General features: G+C 39.6%; 2 protein-coding genes across 2 annotated transcripts; one reads left to right on the forward strand and one right to left on the reverse strand.

Annotated features, from left to right (window-relative positions):
• Positions 1 to 3,169: 3,169 nt before the first annotated feature.
• LOC306665969 (glutathione S-transferase A1) lies at positions 3,170 to 17,188 on the forward strand. The gene is made up of 7 exons (XM_079147672.1): positions 3,170 to 3,318; positions 7,376 to 7,481; positions 10,696 to 10,747; positions 11,595 to 11,727; positions 13,620 to 13,761; positions 15,546 to 15,677; positions 16,947 to 17,188. The coding sequence occupies exons 2-7, from the start codon at positions 7,395 to 7,397 to the stop codon at positions 17,067 to 17,069; spliced, it is 669 nt and encodes a 222-aa protein (XP_079003798.1). The 5' UTR covers positions 3,170 to 3,318; positions 7,376 to 7,394; the 3' UTR covers positions 17,070 to 17,188.
• An 808-nt stretch (positions 17,189 to 17,996) lies between these two features.
• LOC306665973 (myocyte-specific enhancer factor 2A-like) lies at positions 17,997 to 20,467 on the reverse strand. Its single transcript, XM_079147677.1, is given in 3 exon segments — positions 17,997 to 18,913; positions 18,916 to 19,067; positions 19,245 to 20,467. Coding segments are annotated over 3 exon segments (1,473 nt in total). The 5' UTR covers positions 20,237 to 20,467; the 3' UTR covers positions 17,997 to 18,584.
• Between the last annotated feature and the right edge of the window lie 388 nt (positions 20,468 to 20,855).

Raw genomic sequence — 20,855 nt, forward strand, 5'->3', positions numbered from 1 at the left:
TGTCACAGCAGGAGCAGATGACAAGACATTCTGCAGGCTGTGGCTTCTGAGGTGCTGATACTTGTGACCCTTCAGTTGTTGTCCACCAGCACCTCTGTCCCTGACCCCAGGAGTGGGCAGCTTCATCTGGAGCACCCACTCTGGTGTTGCACCGGCAGATTCAGCTTCCATGGCTTACAACCATGATTCACAGTGCAGCCCTGGACCACACCATGGGCTGCACCTGGGAACTTATTAGAAATGTAGTATCAGGACCCAATCTATCCCTACTGATCAGAACCTGCATTTTAACAAGACATCCAAGTTATTTGTGGGTCCCTTCAAGTTTGCAACAGTGCTTGTATTATGCTTCAGGTGAACTCAGCTCCCCAAATAGAATGCCTCCATCTCTAGATGTGTAAACATTCTGTCACCTTCCATTCCCACTTGCCATTGTCTCTATAGGAGGCCTTCCCCCATCTCTGCCCACTTTGGTTTAAGATCCTCACTTGCTTCCAGAGGTGGTGTTTTTATTCATAGTCTCAAGTGCTAGATCATCATTTGCTTCTTCCACTTTGAGCAAGAGGTGTGTGAAGAAAGCATGGACTTTAGCCACATGATAACCTGGGATCTGGCTGCCAACAGCAGGGTGACTAAGCAAGTCCTTATCTTTCTCAGGTTCTGACATTTTATCTGTAAAATAAAAACATTAGCTCTCTTGACATAACATAGATAGTACCTGGCACATATTTTATCTGCTTGCTCAACTTTGCTGGATGACCCTTGATAACTAGGTCCTTGGACACCCTGGCAGGCAAAACCCTGTTGTCCTTGGGCCCATACCCTCCTTTTATAGTGGCGCCAGAGAATTAGACATAGACAACACTTGTGATGCAAAATGGTGCCTTTTTAGATAGTGTCACACATTTTTAATGTTATACTGGAATGGTATGGTCATGTCTACAAAAAAAGTACTTATATTTTGAAGGAGCATATATTTTAGTAAAATGTACCTCCAACAATACAAAAATACATATGTGCAATGATATTCATTAAAGCATTATTTGTAAGTCCTAAACACTGGAAAGATCCTAAATGCCCCCACACAGGTAAGTGATGGCATAAAATATGATGCATACAAACAATGAGATGTTTTGAAGGTATGAAATAAATAAAGAAATAAATAAGAAAGCTCTTTGTGAGCTAAGATGGAGGTGAGTTCTATGACCTGTCATTAAGTGAACATAACAAAGCACAAAGTGCAAAAATATATCTGTGGCATGCTGGTCTCCATGTAGGAAAGAAAAGGAACATTGAAACCCTTCCAAGCAATGAGTTGCACACAGGGCCCAGCTCCTGGTTGGGAACACCTTCCCCAGTAAAAAGAAATGAGAAATTTTTGAGAAATGACTGAGTTCAGGGCTGGGGCAAAAGACATAAAGATAAGCCTGGAACATTTTTGCTACAAAAAGTATCTGAAGAAGCTCACCAAAAGAGAAAGCTTGTCATAAAGGATCCAGAAGCCAAGATGAAGGAGCTCCTGAAGGCCAAATCTGCAATGCTTTGAGCAACATCCTATATGGTGGTCATGCAAATAACCAAATAACATATTTGGTTTTACAAATAACTGAGCAAAAGAGAAGGGATCGGGCTCTGCTTTACAGAAGAATCCCAGTTATTAATTATAGAATAAATGAGAAAAATAAAAATCATCATTAGTTAAACATTCTAGTAATATCTGCATTAAGCAAGATCCATAATGAATGTTATAGCTAGTGGGTAAAAGCTTATTCAGAAGCAGAATATTTGTCTAGTAACAAAGTATCTCCCACACGATATTTATTAATTCCAAAGGGATAGATAGTAAGTACACTGGGTCAACCCTGGAAGACATGACTTTAATCAAGGGATCATGGTTAACCTTGTCATGAACGAGACAAATTATGTCTGGAAAAAGATGTCTAGAAAGCAAGCACTGAGAAGGTAATGGCATATGATATTTTGTAAAAAATTCATTATCTCAACCAAACCGCGTGAAAACATCAGGCAGATGCAAATTGAGCCACAGCCCACAAAGCAACTGACCATTTCTCTTCAAAAATGCCAAGATGATAAAGGACAAAGTTAGCCTGTCACAGAGGTGGCTAAGTAGATATGACAACTAAATATAGTGTGGGGTATGAGGTGGCATCCTTGACTAGCAAAAAGATCTCTGTTGAAAAACTGGTGAAATCCAAGCCACTCTGCAGTTTAATAAATAAATAGCATTACCTAGTGTTGAATTCCTGATTTTGATCATTGTACTATGGTATTGTAAAATGTTTATATTAAAGACCCCAGGAGTTAAAGGGGTATTTTCAAACTCTGTACCAGTTTTGTAATTTTTTCATCATCTAAATAATTAAAAAAAATTAAAAGACATACCTTAAATTATTTGTTGATGAAATCTGGGATTTTCTTTAAATTTGGTTGAAAATCGTTGAAGCAAAGTGAGGGGTACATCTAAGCCTATCATCTTGCTCTAGCTACATTTATACAAGTTAGCAAATTTTCTTTACAAAAGTTAATAATATTCATTAAGCTCCCTCTCTGTGCTAGGCACTGTGGTCAGCCATGATTGGCAGTCATGCCCTCAGGAGCTCACAGTTGACAGGGGAAACAGGTATTAAACATAGCATGTCCAAAGAGTGATGTGACAGAAGAGGCACAGGACCCCTCAGAGCAGGGGAGAGGAGTGTTCCTAGCAGAGACAACAGTGTACACAAAGGCTCGGGTAATAGGGGCAAGAGTGCAGGCAATAAGATAAGGATTTGCCAATTACCCTGACCAGGAAGCCAGGGTCTTCCCATCTGGGCTAAGACAAGTCAGCCAGATTCCTTGGGTCTATGGAATTATGCAACAGTATTCACAGTTTAGCCTTTTATAATGTAGGTTGCTCCCTCCCACTCCTATCAAGTCCCTTTCCTGATAGTGCTCTCTTATGATGAGTTCTTTCTTCCCCCATGTTTTTTGTTTTTAATCTTCCATAAACCTTATGGTCTATTTAATGAAATCTTTTGAAAACAGTGTCCTAAGAAAACTGATCCTCAGTGACCATGACCTTCTGGGACAGACTTGAAATCCCTTGTTAAATATTCACTGATAATTCTAAAAGGTAAAATTTGTCATTTTCTTTCTAATCTAGCATAAAACTCTGGAAATTCATGGGAGTGGCTGTTCCCCATTTAGACCCCACCCCTGTTCAGAGGGCAAGGGTTGTTAGCATATTAAAGCTGCTAACACATCTACTCAGAGCTGGCCTTGAGAAGCTCAGCAGCCAGGCTGTGGAACTTGAATTAGGTTAGTACTGCCTTTTAAAATCTTTGTAAATGTTCTCATGCTTGCTTCACTAGGAAAACGTTTTTAAATGTGGTACTTTGCGTGAGCATTTTATGTTCTTGTATCGCTTTCCTTGTATGCTCAGGGGGAAAATCACGAGTTGTCTATTAGTTTTTAAGGAAAAATAATACCCAAGAATTTAGAAGAGGGCAGAGAATTTGATGGTATAAGAAAAGTACAAATGGTGTCATTATCGATTATTTGAAAATACAGGCACGCAGGTGTGTAGGAGCTAACATGAAAGTTGTGTTATCCATTTAAAGAATGTGTTAGTGTGATTCATACAGGAGTTGATAACACAATTACAATGGATTTTAATTTGGTAGGGTCACCAATTTGGAAGTTCCACTTGAGCAATGAAAAGAACATGTATCTGGATGGTTGTGTGCTTCTTGAAGCAGAATATCCAGTTTGGAAACCTGTAATCAGTGCTTGTCAATCAGAATCTAAGTTACACTTCCCTAATTGACTTCACATGCTTGTTCATATATTGCTTTGTAACTGGGCACTAAGTAGCAAGTTCTTCTTCCTTCATCACCATCTCCTGATCCTTCTCCTCTTCCTTCTTCCTCTCCTTCTCTTTGTTTTCCTCCTTCCTCCTCTTCCTCTCCTTCAATGCTACTGAGACCCAAGAATGGGCAAAGCTTAAATTCTCAAAATCACATGTGAATCTAAATGTACCCAACTGTGGGGGCCGTAGGGCAAGTGGACCTGGATTTATTTCTTAGTTGAACTGAAGAACCATGCCCTTCTTTTGAACTGTCCTGTACCCAGTTCAAAAGAGAATCTGTAATTACCTTTTATTTGCCAAGTTAAATGTGCCGCTCAGCTAGGCTGACAAAGAACTGATCCTACTTGTTTCTAGAAACTTCCATCGCTTTAATTATTCTGTTTAAACAGCAGTTTTTATAACCAAATTGGCTATTTTATTACTATGATCCTAGCTCATTATCTTTTTGCTGTATACTAAGTGTATTCTTAAATAATGAGTCCTTTAAGGAAATGCTATAAAGCAGTATAATAGCTACAGATTTTGGACTGAATGTTGCCCAATGTACTGTGCTAAAAGACTGTGACTACTTCTCTGCTTCCTGGGTTCACATTTTAATGTGTGTGCAGGGAAGGAAGAAAATGGTAACCTTGTAGGCTGGGAAAATTCAACAGTAAGATATAACAGAAGGAAACTACTCCGAATATCAGAAGAACTAGGTTAAAATCCAGACATTGTCTTAAGTAGTTAATCAGAAAATCACACACTCTCTCTACAGTTCAAAGTACTCATCACCAATTTGGAGGAAGGGCTAGCTGACTTCTCAGATCCCATCCAGATCTACAATTTGGAAATTCTTGAAGGCAGAGTGTGATCTATCTGTGGAGCTTTAATTAGCTTTCATGAGGCACACAGTTACCAAGTAACAAGTGAGAGGCTGTAATGCCCCCAAATAATTGTCAACATAAAAAGAATAAAACCAATGTCTTATGTAGGAAAGCTTCAGAATCTCAGACCTTTTGTGAAAAGTCATACCAGTGTTGGCACCTGTGCAGGGCAAACCAGAATTCATGGAGAAAAAAAACCCCAAAATGAAAAACAAAAAACCTATATCTTCTGTAGAAGAAGAGATTAAAATGCAATAGAGAGGAGGCACTTTATAGTATTGCTAATAGCAACTTTTTTAGATACCTATGAGGAACAACCCTAATCTAAGGGTAGGAAGGCAGACATGCCAGGAGCAAGAAAACTGCTAAGTCTGGATAATGCCAACCTGGCAGGTAGGAGCCCACCTGGGCAGAAAGGGGAGGTACCTCATTCTCAGTCTGGCAACCGTCCACCCTGGCTCTGACTTGCTGGAATGATGAGTCTTAGGTAGAATTCTCAGGAACCCATAAAGGACAGCCACACATTCTGTGGTGCACATTCTGCTGTGTCAGGTTTCTTCAACCTGTGGTCCTGACTCTATTGGGCAGGGACCAAAGTAGACTTGTTCCCTCCAGCTATTATCATTGCTTGATTTGTGGAAACTGTTCTGTTAATGTTAGTTAGGAAGTTTGAATGAAATTTTTTAAAAAGAGCAATATATTTACATGTAAAGCAGAAAGAAGGCATTAAAAAAGAAGAAGAAAAAGATTAAAGGTTAAAGTTTCCTCTGGCACATTTAAATTATTTTGATACAGAAAAATTGAGTTTCACACAGATTTTTTAAAATATAACTACTGTGCAAAGAGAAATACAAATGTGCTAAATATTGAACAACTATAACTTGCAAAACACATTTTAAAGTGTTTTCTGACCAGAGATCTAGCAATTGAAAATAGGTCTGAAATTGTCTCCGGTTAAGTCCAGGCAATTGAATCCTTGCTTTTTAATGAACCTTATGCTTTTGTATTTGAAGCCCTGATAAAACTTGCTTAACCCCATTGCTGAACTTGCTTGACCACTGTGTGACCTGCTCTTTTTGACTCCCTTCTCTGAGCTATTCTCCCAAACAGCTTGGGATACAGCAGTGATTCTCAGTCAGGAGCAATTCTGCAGCCCCAGAGGACATTGACAAATTCTAGAGATGTTTTGGGTTGTTATGAGTGGATGGTAAAGGGAGGTACTATGCTGTTGGATACTACGTAGTAAATAAACTCCAATGCACAGGACAGCTTCCCACAACAAAGAATTATCCAACCTAAAAGGTCGACAGTGCAGAAAAACTGGGAGTAGGTGACAAATGTCTTCGTACTAGGCCCAGTCAAGTGTAACTCTTACATTTGGCACCAACCCAGAGCACAGTCACATATGCATACTCATAATTGGAAATAAAATAAAATAAATAAAATATTGACCTTTGCTATATATGACACACTCTGATATTTTCTATGATAATGAAACTTTAAAATACTGTCTGAAAAACTATGGTATTGATTTTACAGCCCACTAATAAGTCTTAATCCAAAGTTTGCAAAATGCTGATCTAGAGAAGTTCCAAAGTTTGGGGACAGATAAAAGTGTACTTGATAAATAAAAGTAAATATATATACACATACGTACATATACCTATTTTGCATATATACATATATATGCATATGTGTATATATATATATATATATATATATGTATATATTTGGGTTTTTTTTTGGTACTGGGGATTTGGGGATTGAACCCAGAGGCACTTTACCACTGAGCCACATCCCCAGTCATTTTTATTTCTTATTTTGAGGCAGAGTCCCACTAAGTTGCTGAGGCTGGCCTCAAACTTGCAGTCCTCCTTCCTCAGCCTCTCAGGTTGCTGGGAGATGTGCACCATCACGCCTGCCATAAAAGTGTATTTGAATGGCAGGTTTATCGTATCATATAACATATATAGATATAAATATCCTCTTCTGCAAACTTAGAATAATGAAGTTTCTATATCAAATAATTTTATGAGGATTAAATGAACATAAAAGTGAGAAATTGCCTGTTATATGGTAGATATAAAATTCCTCACAATATAAAGTTAATACCCCTTCCTTGGATTATAAAATACAATTCAGTAGTGGAAAAATAGAATTTTAGTATAAAAAAGAAATAAGCACTTTTCCTGTGGGGAGAATTTAGATGTGGGCCACAGTCAGGGAAGACTAAGCCTCATTTAATGCTTTTGAATAAATGCAGCATAGGAGTCAAAGAGCTGGAGAGCGACTTTGCTCCTGCCCCCTTCTTTCTGTCAGCCACTACGTCCTCTGTCGTCATCTGGTTTTCCAGGCCTCCTTCCAAGCTGCCAGGTCCTTCACCAGTGTAGGATCCAGCCTGTTCTGTTTACATCCACACAATGAGGGCAAATAGCAGTATGAGACTGGTTTGGTGAGATTTTAGGATGGTGGTCCCTGACGGGTGAGAATGTGGGCCGAGGAAAATCTTCTGGGTCCTCCTGCAACCTTTCAATGAAGAAGGCAGATACTCTCTCTGTGCTATTGAATTATGAGCCATAAATTAAAACGCATCTTTCTTTTGTGTACTCACTTATTCACTCACTCATTCATTCATATTTAGTGAGACAAGAGACTATAATATGGCAGGAAAGCCAGTGCTTCACTACTTCAATGCCCGGGGCAGAATGGAGTCCATCCGGTGGCTCTTGGCGGCAGCTGGAGTGGAGGTAGGTTCTGAGTTAGGATATCTTCTGTTGGATCTGAAACTGACAATAACATACTTTTCTAAGCTAGGAGACTTCTATACTAGATAACCTGTGAATAGTTGTGCCTTAAATAAAACATATTCCCAGTTATTATGAAAGAAATAGATTGACTTGACCAAATGAAAATCACATCTGCCTGGCAAAAAGGCCACCTAAATAATTAAATTATATTTTATAAGTGTATTTTAATTATACAGAGTAATGTAAATAATGCACATTGATCATATTAAAAGATATTTTTTAAAGAAATCAGAGACATCAAATAATCATAATCTGTGAAATTTATTTGTATTTAAATGAACTTTAAAATATAGTTTATAACATGCAATAAGAAATATGAATATTGACTAGATACTAGGTGAAATGTAAAAAATGTTAATTTTTAGTGAGATTTTTTTGTGATTTTAGGTGTGATATTATTATTTTTTAAATAGGTGTTAGTTTTAGAGGCACGCTGAAGTGTTTAGGATGAGATCATATGAGACCTCAGACTTGTTTGATGTTATGACACAAGTGAGAGAGGGAAGATGGGCACAGAGAGGAAATAAGATCAGTGTGAGTTGGTAATTACTGGAACTGGGTGACTGATGCAAAGGAAGATCCTTGTGTTTTATGTATGTTTTTGTAGATACCAGAAACTTACACAATAAAAAGGTAAAATGTGTAAGAAACTAAATGTAATTAAATTAAAAATAAAAACCACAAATGAGAGGTGGGAGGGAGTGGAGAGTAACAACCTGCCTGTTAACAATAAAATGCACTTGTTTGGTAATTATTTTGTCAAGCACCTATTAAATGCCAGGTTCTCTGCTAAGTCCTAAGGACACATGGTGAACAAGGCAGACAGTGCCTGCCCTCAGGCAGTCTGCGTATATCTGAGGGTGCAGACAAATTGGTGACTTAAATAAAGGGAGGGAATAAATAGTTTACAGGGTTAAAAGTCCATTCCTGGGATGGAACTACTATTTGATCCAGTTATCCCACTTCTCAGCATATACCAAAAGGACTTAAAATCAGCATACCAAGGTACTGCAGCCACATCAATGTTTATAGCAGCTCAATTCACAATAGCTAAGCTATGGAACCAACTAGGTACCATTCAACAGATGAATGGATATAGAAATTGTGGAATATATATACACAATGGAATATTCAGCCTTAGCCTTAAGGAAGAATGAAATTATGGCATTTGCTGGTAAATGCCATAATTTACTCAGCCTTAAGGAAGAATGAAATTATGGCATTTGCTGGTAAATGGATGAAGCTGGAGAATATCATGCTAAGGGAAATAAACCAGGCCCCCAAAACCAAAAGCTAAATGTTCTCTGATATGTGGATGCTAACACACAATAAAGTGGGGGGAGGGAGGGAAGAATAGAAGTTCATTGGATTAGACAAAGGGGAATGAAGGGAAGGGGGGGATGAGAATAAGAAAGCATGAATCAGACATAACTCTCCTATGTTCATATATGAATACATTACCAGTGTACAGCCACAAGAATAGGAAGTCATACTCTATGTATGTATAATATGTCAAGTAGACTCTACTGTCCTGTATATCTAAAAAGAACAAATAAAAGAAAAAAGAAAAAGGTCATTCCTTCTAGCTTTTGAATAGGAAAAGCGGGTAAGGTTCTGTGCTGAGTGCTGCCCTCTAGACGCGTCACTAGGAAAATCACTTTTCCGTCAGACCAGAGGAACCCAGCAACTGCCTAAGGGGTTTTCTGGGGAGGAAATCATGGACACTCTCGGGATTTTGTCCTGTGAGTGGGAGTAGAAGAGGAAAGTTAAAGGATGTGGTCACATTCTGTGACGGGAATTTTAGTGTGCTCCCTTCACCTCATATGGGATTATACACCTTCTCAATTCTTTCATAAATGCATGGAGCTTTGTAGCTTGATTCTTTCTTCCTTTCATAAAGAAGCAATTGCACAAAACTTCAAAATACTGTAGTACCATTCCAGGTGTGTATATCTTGTATCTCCTTAGTCCATATCTATCTATAGATACTGGATATCTGTAAGGTACTAGGGATTGAATTCAGTAGTGCTTTAGCACTGAGCTACATCCCTAATCCTTTTTAAGAATTTTGAGACAGGTCCTCACTAAGTTGCTGAGACTGGTCTTAAAATTTCAATCCTCCTGCCTCAGCCTCCTGAGTTACTAGAGTCACAGAAGTGGGTCACTGGGCCCAGTCAGTTTATTTTCTTTCTATAAATGAATAATCTGATTTCTTCATCATCTGCTGTCAGCTTTGTGGTTCAGGGATTTGATTCAAGCCTCTGGGGAGAAGGAGCTTAGTGCAGAGGGCGAAGCAGGTGTGATGCCAATAGCCTGGGACTTCCTCTTCTCCATTCCAGCTGACTGAGGATGGTGGGCAAGAGCTGACTGGAGACTCTTGTTCACAACTTTTGAGCTTTCTCTGCCTAAAGGCTGATCATTACAGCCCCATCCATCATCATCAGCCTCACCATCAACCTCACACTTGCCCACCCCAACCCATCTGGGTTACCCACCTGTGGTGACCACCCACAGTCCCTTATGTTTTTACCCATACTGTGTAAATTGATGACCCATGCATTTTGCAATCTGTATAGCCTAACCCTGTGGGATTATGGAAATCAATGCAAACATTTGCACCAAGCAAGTTATAAATCTATTTTCCAACCCTCTCATCATTAAAAATTTCTTTTAAACTATAAAAAGGAAAGGTGTGATATAAATTACACTATCGGTCTCATGGTGGAAGACTCTCAGATGATCGTTGGCCCATTGCATGCCCCATAATGGAGATAACAGAAGGTCATGTACTATATGACTGGAGATTAAAAGTTTTCCTGAGATTCTTAAATTTCATAACTAGAAGAATTTACCAGTCTCTATCCTCCAGTGACATCCATCATAAATCATGATATCACTCATAAACCATGGACATTGGTGGGGTCAGGTTGGGTGTAAATTATAAGAATGAGCAGTTTGTGTGACCCATGCCCCCTGCCTTGATAGATCTAATCTGAAGTTCCAAGTGGTCATGATCAGACTCCTCTGTGTATACTGCCAAACTCAGAAATTTTAACCTCTCCATATTAAATACTGGAAAGGAAGTATTTAAGTTTTAAAGGCTATGAGGCTATGAGGTGAACAATAAGAACTTATTTACTTTTTCTGTTTCCAGTTTGAAGAGAAGTTTATAGAATCTCCAGATGATCTGGATAAGTTAAAAAATGGTAAGACTAACAATCTCAATGTTCCTGATGAAGGTATCCAGCATGAGGTTGAAATACCAGGCAATGGCATGGTGTTGGTAGGATGGTAGAGTGGTAGAGTCGGGGTGAAATGTAAAGAAGGGACTCCTTGAACAGATCTGGCAATTCTCTCAGGGATAAAAAGGTCTGGGCCTCTCTGGGTATTGCTGAGGAACCATTCCCAGGCCTGTGGGTACCCTCTTCTTACTTTCTCATGCTTTCTACACCAGAATGAGCTGTCATCAGCTCAGGATCCTACTCTGTCCTCCCACCAAAGCACACACAGGGACATGCATTAGATGGCAGGAGGAGAAATAGATGGGGCAATTACCTAGAGTTTTTTCATTTATGACGAGTCACAAGTTAGTATCTCAGTAAAACAGCAGACTTGAAAGAACACAGAAAGGGACCTCAGCATAGAAAACTCTAAGAACCTACTTGAAATATCATGAACGCCACAAAATTTAATTCGGAAGCTCCCCACTTAAAATGACACGTGGCTGGCAGACCTGCCACAGCCCCTCCTAACCTTAGTAAAATATTCATAATCATGAATTAAACATACACACACAGACACATACACACACAAAAGACTTAGTATGAATTTGGTTGGGAACAAAAGACAAATAAAATAGGCTAAAGAGTAAAAGGATAGATGAGAAAAAGGACTATAGGAAGCTAAAAATAAAATGCTATTTTACTTGAAAGATTACCAGGCATTAATTTTTTTCCTTTTGTATCTTCAGTCATTTCAATGAACATTTTCTCATCATGAATGAATGGGACCCATAGACATTTCATTCTCTTTTTCCTTCTCTCCTTTCACAAGATGGGAGTCTGATGTTCCAGCAGGTGCCCATGGTGGAGATCGATGGGATGAAGCTGGTGCAGTCCAGAGCCATTCTTAACTACATTGCCACCAAATACAACCTCTACGGGAAGGACATGAAGGAGAGAGTCCTGTACGGTTTATTTTCTGTTCTCACACCAAGAGATAACATGGAAAAGATTTAGGCCCTTCCTTGAGTGAATAGGAGCTTGGCAGGGGGATCATGACCAGTATCAGGCTGGGCCTGGGCAAATACACTGAGGTCAACGAGGCAGAGTCTTGTGGAGATGAGGGAAGAGGAATCTTGGAATATGTTCAGTGAGTGGCATTATAGCAGAGGATGATGTTCTCAGATTCAGCACAGGGACAGAGTTTTCAAACACTGATAAGCCATGAAGTCATGAGGATAGTAGAATCGTGATTCTAGGTGCTCAGTCCTTTGGAGGCTAGACTCCAGCTAACAGCTTAGGACAAAGGATATCATGTATGATGGTGTCCAGGAGGCGTCCTGGGCAGGGAAGGATCCAAATGACTGATATATGATAATGATGACCAGAAACCTAAGTTACCAACTTATACTATGGATGGGTCAACTTGATGGGAAGTGAGTAGAGACTGGTACCCAAGATAACAGGGTCACCTGAAGCATTTCTTGAAGGACTAATGTAGTTTTGATTTGGCCCATCAAATCTGGGATTTCCTCCCTGTTGTGATGCAGCTGCTCGATTAAAAACAAAACAAAATTTTATATGAAACTATGGGATCCTCCAAAGAGCTATAGAATTATCAGTGACCCAGCAATTCTAGCACTAGGTATATATCCAAAAGAAATGAAAATTTATTTTTACTAATACTCATATAAAAATGTTCTAAGCAGCATTATTAATAACTCAAAAAAAAAAAGTGGTAACAGCCCAGCTGTCTAATAATGGATAAATGGAGCAATAAAATGTGCTATAACTATACAATGGAATAGTATTTGACCATGAGAAGAAATGAATTACTGTTGCATCTACAATATGGGTAAATTCTGAAAACATTATATAAAAGAAACCAGACACAAAAGAGGCCACATACTCTGTGATTTATTTGTGTGAAATATTCACTACATTAAAATCCATAGAGGTAGAAAATAGACTGGCAATTGCCTGGGGCTGCAAGGAGGGGAAAAGGGGACTGATTGCCAAAGCCCATGACTGGGGGGAAAGGGAGTTGGAGTGATTAAAATGTTCTGAAATTAGAGAATGTTAATGTTTCCAGAATTCTATGAATATACTGATACACACTTAATATTATGCTTTAAAGGGGCAACAATTATGGTATGTGAATATAACATGAAGGTCATTACTTCAAAAGAATTGTAGAAAGTCCAGTTTGAAATGGCAGAAAAAAAAAGATCTCCTAAAATATGTACTAGTTGTAGCTGAATAAAATATTGCACCAAATAAGGGGGCATTTTAAGTGGACTCCTGGGAAATGGGAACAAGCCCAGGGTGGGAAAACAGCATGTGGAGAAAGTTGTGGAAAAGTGTTCAATGAGAGATAATTGGGAGAATGTCTAACCTTGAACATGGAATGAGCTTGGGCTGTGTAACAGGATGAGAGAGGAGCAGGGGTGTGTTTGAGAGGCTAAGCCAGGACTCTACCTCGAACTTAATAGAAGGTGGGACGTTAGCCATAGGAGTTATACCATGTTTTTTGGTAGAACAATTCATAGCAGAGAAAGTAAATCCTATGTGTATCATCTGCAGTTAAATGTAGGATTCTACCATGTTCTCTCTGATTAGTGACCCTGGTCAAGCCACTGATGCTTTGAAGAGTAGAACAAAAAATTTAGATATATATGATTGTTCTAAGAAATAAATGTTAACACATAAGTAAAATCATAAAATAATGACTAGCATATAAAAAGCACCCACTAAACAGGAGCTTTTTGGCAACCATCTGAAGCTCTATGTTCCGATGTTTTTAAACTATAATGTCTAAGGCAGGAAACATTGACTGTTGGCTGTCTTTGTCTTTCAGGATTGATATGTATGCAGAGGGTATAGCAGATTTGCTTGAAATGATCATGATTCTGCCACTATGTCCTGCAGATCAAAAAGATGCTAAGTTAGCCTTGATCAAAGACAGATCAACAAACCGTTACCTCCCTGCCTTTGAAAAAGTAAGTGAGGCTGATCAGTTTGGGCACTGAGTCAGTGGGCAAGGAAAAAACTATAAATGCTGCATTTATAGAACATTGACCTTCACTTCCAGAGAGACTTCTTGAACACCAGAGCAACACCCTAACTTGCAAGGCATTTTATAAAAATGGACTGTGAAGATAACTTATTTATCAAAGTTATAATTTTCAGCAAAAGTTCAATTTATTACCCCAATCTAGAATTCAGTATTTGATGGAATGTCATGGTGATAGTTAGCACTTGGCCTGTAGAAGGCTGAGCCACGCTAGAGGTTGGAACACCTTGGGCTTTAATTCCAGAGCAACCTGATGAAAACAACACATCACAGATTACTCTGGCACATCGTTTAGGGAGACATGAGACTGGCTGCCATCAGGAGAGTTCGGTTGTGTTTCAAGAATGGATGAGAAGTCTCTAAACAAGGATAGTCACAGAGGATGGACAGGAGGCGCTAGATAAGGAGATGTTATAAAAAATAATTTTATAGGATTTGGAGACCTGGCTTTTCAGGCTTAAGAGGAAAGCCATGCAAAGTAAGAAAAGGAAGGTCCATCATTGCATAGTACCTATCTTAGTTAAGATTTCCCTCTGAAGGTAAACTGAGGACTTTTCAAGATCAAAACTATTGTAACTTATGCTAAGTAACAAGTAAGAGCAAAAAATGATTACAAATGATAGAGTAATCTAACAAATTATAGAACTAGCATTTTCATACGCACCCACACACACACCACACACCACACATACACACATACACATACATATACCCACATAGTCTGGAGGACATTTATCAAAACATTTAACAGTTGTTCTTCTTTAAGAAATGAAGGCAAAATGTGTGTTTCCCTTTTATATGCTACAATTTTCATATTGATTGAATGTTTAAATAAATATCACATATTTCTGATACATTTTATTATGCCAATTTCATATATCCAGAAAAGTTGAAATAAGTGTTTAATGAATGCACAGTTACCATGTGGATAAGAAAACCTCCTATGATGTTGGCTTTGTCATATGCGTTCATCTCGCTACAACACTCTTCGTCAGTTAAACATATTATTTTTCATACATTACAAAGGAATTTGCAGGTATCAGTTCTGTTCACTACCTAGAGAATTCCACATGTTGATTATACCATAGTGTATGTTAGGAGTTAGAACTAATTTTGCAATTCAAGTTCATTCAGATCCTAGAGAGATAATAAGGAAGTGATGAGAGCAGATGAAAGGAGAAACACAAACCCTGAAATGGTCTACCCCTGGGGGAAGGGTGTTTCCATGAAGGTGGAGCCACTGCCCGTAAGACATCAGAGAAAATAGAGTTGAGGGTCAGGGCTGCATCCTTTCAGAGTGTGGAGCAAATGGAAATATGGTACAGCAGATGTTAAGCCCTTGGCATGTGTGGAAGATCCAGGTAGGGGAGAGGAACATGCTCAGATTTCAGAGCTTCACCCTTGTAAGTTTTGGGGCAGACAGGAACAGGGTGCAGCCCTTGGCACATGCAGAAGATGCAGGTCCTGGTGGGAGGTATGAACGACACAGGGATGTGGGGAGGAGAATGACGGTCTCCTTGGCTATAACAGAGGAGGGAGCAGCCCCGCTTCTCACTGTCCCTCATGAGTCAGGGGGCCTAAAGAAAAGTCTGCAGCTCCATACCTATCCAGGGGGTCGGAGGGGGAGAGTTGAGTTGAGAAGTTCAGGGACAACCTGGGGCACCAGCTAGTTGTGTGTGTGTTCACAATCTCACCCCTTATATTCTGCAGGTATTGAAGAGCCATGGACAAGACTATCTTGTTGGCAACAAGCTGAGCAGGGTTGACATTCACCTCACTGAACTTCTCTACTATGTGGAAGAGGTTGACTCTAGCCTTCTGGCCAACTTCCCTCTGCTGAAGGTGATCTACCTCAATTCCTTGAGAGGCAGCCCTGTATCTTCTTTTATGAATCTAATATTTGAACCCTTGAGTTGGTGAGGGTCCAACCTCCAGCCTTCTCAAGGCCTTCAACCCCTCCTTCTGGCCTTCAGAGTGAACTTCTCAACCTTGGATTTGAAGTATGAAAAGCATCTTGTTAGTTGGGTTTGGTGGTACCTAATTGTAATTTCAGCTACTCAGGAGTGTGAGGCAGGAGGATCTCAAGTTCTAGGCCAGCCTGTACAACTTATGGAGATCTTGCCTGTCTCAAAATAAAAATAAAAATAAAAAGGAATAGGGGTGTAGCTCAGTGGTAGTGTCCCTGGGTTCAATCTCCAGTTCCTCAAAGGAAAAAAAAAAAAAAAGAAAGAAAGATTTAGTATACAAGGAAATTCAAGAGGTGGATGCTATTCAAGAAAAATATTTTACCTTTTATCTTAAAAAAAAAACCAGAGCCCAGTGTTTCTCTCTCTCTCTCTCTCTCTCTCTCTCTCTCTCTCTCTCTCTCTCTCTCTCTCTCTCTCTCTCTCTCTCTCTCTCCTCCTACTCCATGTGGTCCCTGTTCCTGATTCCCCTGGGGTTCCTTTTATTCCAGGTATGCCCTTGTCTTTGCACACCGAGTCCATCTGAGCAGGTCTCTTTGATCTGATCTCCTTCTTTTGGTTCTGATTCACATTCTTAGACACTGTGTTCTTGACTCCAGTTTCCCCCTACATCTAGTTTCCCATCCCTTAACAATCCCAACTGTTGTCTCTCAATGTGAAGATTGGTTGTGACTGGCCTAAGGTTAGACTTCATATTTTCTCTTCATTTCCAACTCTATTTCCCCATGTCTTCATTTCTTTGGATACTTGTCTCCATTGATATTTGTCAGACATGTTGCTGTTCTTTGTACTGCACAGAAAGTGAATTTACAGGATTCAAGTCTAAGAGACTGTAAACTAAGGTTTTTAAATATTATGTTTCAGAAATATGCTGTTGAGGGCTGGGGATATAGCTCAGTTGGTAGAGTGCTTGCCTTGCAAGCACAAGGCCCTGGGTTCAATCCCCAATACTGAAAAAAAAAAAAAAAAAAAAAAAAGCTTTGAGCTGTTTCCTCTCTCTAATCTTTATCACTGTGTAACTGTTTCGAATGTTGCTGATGGAGGGACTCGGTCAGTCTTTGTCTAGAAGGGGTCCAGATTCCCCAGGTTGTGCTAATAGTTGGTTTGGATTTTGAGCTCCCCTGAGGCTATGATTTTTGTGTTGCAGGCCCTGAAAACCAAGATCAGTAACCTCCCCAACGTGAAGAAATTTCTGCAGCCTGGCAGCCAGAGGAAGCCTCCCCCTGATCCGAAAAAGATAGAAGAAGTGAGGAAGATGTTCAAGTTTTAAGAAAGCTGGAACTGACCAAGGCCAGCATACCAAATTTTTAGTTTTGCAATAATGAAGTACTTCACCTAAATATTGATCTTGGCTATTATTAAAAATATAATCTTTTCAAATTATGTACACTAATGAAATAAAAAAATAAAATTCCTCTGAGGAGACACCTAATTTAAGCTTATTCCCTTTCATTAGGATCTGATAGGAAATCAGATTTCTTTTTTTTTTTTTTTAAATCCAAAGTACAGTATATTTAACAAAATAGTAAATATTAAACAGTGAATACTCTACTTAATAAGGACTTCGCCTTTCCCCCCCAAATCGGCGGCAATCCACAAAAATATACTTTTTAATCTGGTGACCATACAATACATAGGTACTTACATCAAATGTGATAATATATTTAAGATGCTATATACACAAAGAGTTTGGCTCAACTTTTAATTTACATATAGATAATAAGTGTTCATGGCTTTTTTTTTCCAAGGTTCTGCTTGCAAGATATTTGTTTTTTTTTCCCCTTAAAATAAAACTAAAAAGTTAAAACAAGATAAAGCTATTTTCTAAAAACAAAAACAAGAAACAAAAATTAAAGTTACAACATACAGCTTTGGCTTATATAAATAATTCATAGCAGAATGTGTTCAAAAGTAGTGAATATAATTTTATATATAGTCATCAATTCATAAGGGTGTTTCTTTCATATAAAATATACATGAGCTAAAATCAGTTTAAGATATGAATGTAAAAAGAAACTTCTGATGTATTCCAATTATAACTTAATATATTAATTTTATTTTGTTAATGTTCTATATTTCTAGGCTAGTATTTTCTGAATATCTCATGCGTATTTTCTACCTTCTCTTTTTTATTAGCTAAAGATCACTTCTTTGACCCGATACATTTTTGCACGTGCAAAACAGTTATGTGTGGGGCTTTTTTGTTTTTTGTTTGTTTTTTAATATCAACAGCCCTTTCCCATGCACCCCTTTGCAATAGAGACCCATGCCAGGTTGGGTAATTAATATAAATGACATTTTATGTACAGTATTGCTTTCTTGGTTCCTGCTTTTCTACTGCTCTGTTCTACAAAGCAATTTTTTTCTGAAATAACTACAGTCACCACACAGTTAAATAAAACAAGTAGGGGGCCCTCTAGGTTTCTGCAAGCTAGTGTGGGAGAATTATATATGGGTACACGTTTCTTTGCAAAAACTGGTTATCTTATGAAACAAGTAGTCCAAGGAAGTGCCAGACTGGTCTGTGCCTATATAGGGTGCTTTGTCTGCCATGGGACACACATCTGCAGACCTACAAGGAGTTTGCAGGTTAAGTGCCTGATTTTGTGTATGCAACACACACCCACACATACACACACTCACACCCACATACATATATATGCAAAGGAATATATATGTATGTATGTACATATAAATATATTTAACTCATGTCCTTATTTACCGATTTAGATATGTAGGGCAGTTCACTGCAGTAACATAAAGTATAAGCATGAGCCTGGAAACCTTAGGTCACCCAAGCATCCATTCTCATGCGCTTTACAGAAGGGCTTTCTCTGTCCTCAGTGTTTGGAGGTCGGCCAAGCACAATTGGAGAATGGAAGTCACCCCGTGGATCCTCCCGGTCACTGCCATCATAGGAGCTGCTGGAACTGCTCAGATTGTCCACAGGGGAGCGCCCCATTTCCTGCCGGGGCTGGGGCTGTGGGGGTTGTGGCGGCTGCTGCTGTGGTGGCTGCTGCTGCTGGAAGCCTGATGGAGTCATTCGGTCCGGGGGAGGTGAAATCGGTTCTGATTTAATGTTGATGTTTTGGTTGGTGTTAATGGATAAATTGAACCCTGAGATAACTGCCCTCCAGCGACAAGAGAGCTGAGGGCTGCTTGTCCTAGATGGTGCTGCTGCCAGGCTGACACCTGCCCCAGAGACAGCATTCCTGGGGAGTTGAAGCCTTGCAGGGCTGACAGGTCTGCGCTGGTCAGTGAGTAATCTCTCCAGTCTCCATTCTGTCAGCCAACTCTGTGCTCCCTCTCCTCAGATCATTCTCCCTGAGCTGCATGGCTGAGTCCTGCACACATTTTCAGGTTCTAGCTGAAAGGTGGCCCCTGACACAACTGGAATAGATCTTTCTTACAGCTGCTTGCCTTATGTCTTTTTATGCTGACAGACCCAGTGTTGTAGGCTGTCGGCATTGCTGAGTACACAAGTCCCTGTGGAGGCAAGCTTGGGGTTGTCACAGACACTACTGGGGTAGCAAGAGGTTGAGTGGCTTGAGAACTGCTTATCCTCTGGGTATTAAGTGGAGGCATCATGCCCTTGCTTGAAGGGGGGATGACAACTCGAAGATCTGGTTTCCGACTGTTCATTCCAAGATTGCCACCACCTGGTGGAGGGGGAGACTTTGTAGGCATGACTTTGCCTAAACTATTTGCACCAGTATTTCCAATCATATTTGGAGAAGCTCTTGAGTTTACAAATCCATTCCCCACTGGGCTGCTCCCAGCTCCATTTGGCACTGTGAGGTCTGTAGTGCTCAACATCCCACTTGCATTGCCAGTACTTGGTGGTCTCTGAGGAGCTCCTGGGGATACATTTCTATGTAATGTAGCTGGAGGTGGAGAAAGCATGCTTGAATCTGCTAATGATGAGCTGGCTGCCAAAGATGGCGACACAAATGAACTCCCTGGGTTAGTGTACGATAAAGCATTAGGACTGGTCACAGGGACTGTGACAGACATTGAGAAGTTCTGAGGTGGCAAACCAGGTGCGATTTTATGATTCCGCATCATATTATCAAATTCCTCATTAATTTTTTTATATTTTTCTTCTGTATGTGGAGTTAGCACATATGAAGTATCAGGGTCTGGGCTGTCGCACCCTCTGTGTTCCTTCTTGTTCAGAGCCTCAACAATATCCGAGTTGGTTCTGCTTTCATGAGGCTCGTTATATTCTGTATACTTGAGAAGAACTTTGTCCTTATCAGTGCTGGCATACTGAAACAGTTTGTTAGAGCTGTTGAAAATGATGAGTGCTATTTCACAGTCACAGAGCACACTAAGTTCATAGGCTTTCTTCATCAACCCAAACTTTCTCTTTGTAAAAGTGACCTGTCGGTTCCTTTCATCCATTATACGTGTGATTTGTATTTTCTTCCGCCCCATTTTCAGACACCTTTTCTTATATTCCAAATATTTAATTAAAAATTAATTTTCTTCGATACCCTAATGCATCGTACACAGCTTCTATTATTTCAGTTTCTTGTCCAAGGGCTATAGCTGAAATTTTTGATAGGATCGTATCTCTAGCGCAGCTGGCGGGCGTGCACACGCCGCAGCCCGGACCCGCCACAGCACTCCGCGCGGCCCAGAGCCGCCTCCTTCAGCCCGGGACTCGCCTCGCCGGGACGTCGGCGCACGGATCCCCACACCGGGGCTCAGGAAATCAGATTTCTAATCTTCTTCTAACGTATCTCTTTCTTGGAGTTAAAATCTTAATAAAAAAGAAAAATACAGATTATGTGGATTGTTATACTTTTTTAAGAATTGTTCCATAACATCTGTCATATAGTCTATCGGAGTCAAGTTTAGAAATTTACATTTGACATTCTCAAGTATAAACAGGAATATGGCTATCATTTTGGGTAATAGCATAACAAATTTTTCTTCTTCTTTTGGAAAGCAATTTTATTTCTAATAATAAAATGTTTAGTTTCTAATTAGTTATTTGCCCCAGATTCACTTTTAACTAGGTGTCCTCTATTTTACTCAGCAACATGGTATG

This window comes from Sciurus vulgaris (assembly GCF_902686455.1).
Source record: "Sciurus vulgaris genome assembly, chromosome: 7".
NCBI classification, from domain to species: domain Eukaryota; kingdom Metazoa; phylum Chordata; class Mammalia; order Rodentia; family Sciuridae; genus Sciurus; species Sciurus vulgaris.

Coding starts and splice junctions, on each gene's coding strand:
- LOC306665969 (XM_079147672.1), top strand. CDS start 7,395: ATGGCAGGAAAGCCAGTGCTTCACTACTTCAATGCCCGGGGCAGAATG. Junction 11,728..13,619: donor GACATGAAGGAGAGAGTCCT/GTACGGTTTATT, acceptor TTTGTCTTTCAG/GATTGATATGTATGCAGAGG. Junction 15,678..16,946: donor CCAACTTCCCTCTGCTGAAG/GTGATCTACCTC, acceptor TTTGTGTTGCAG/GCCCTGAAAACCAAGATCAG.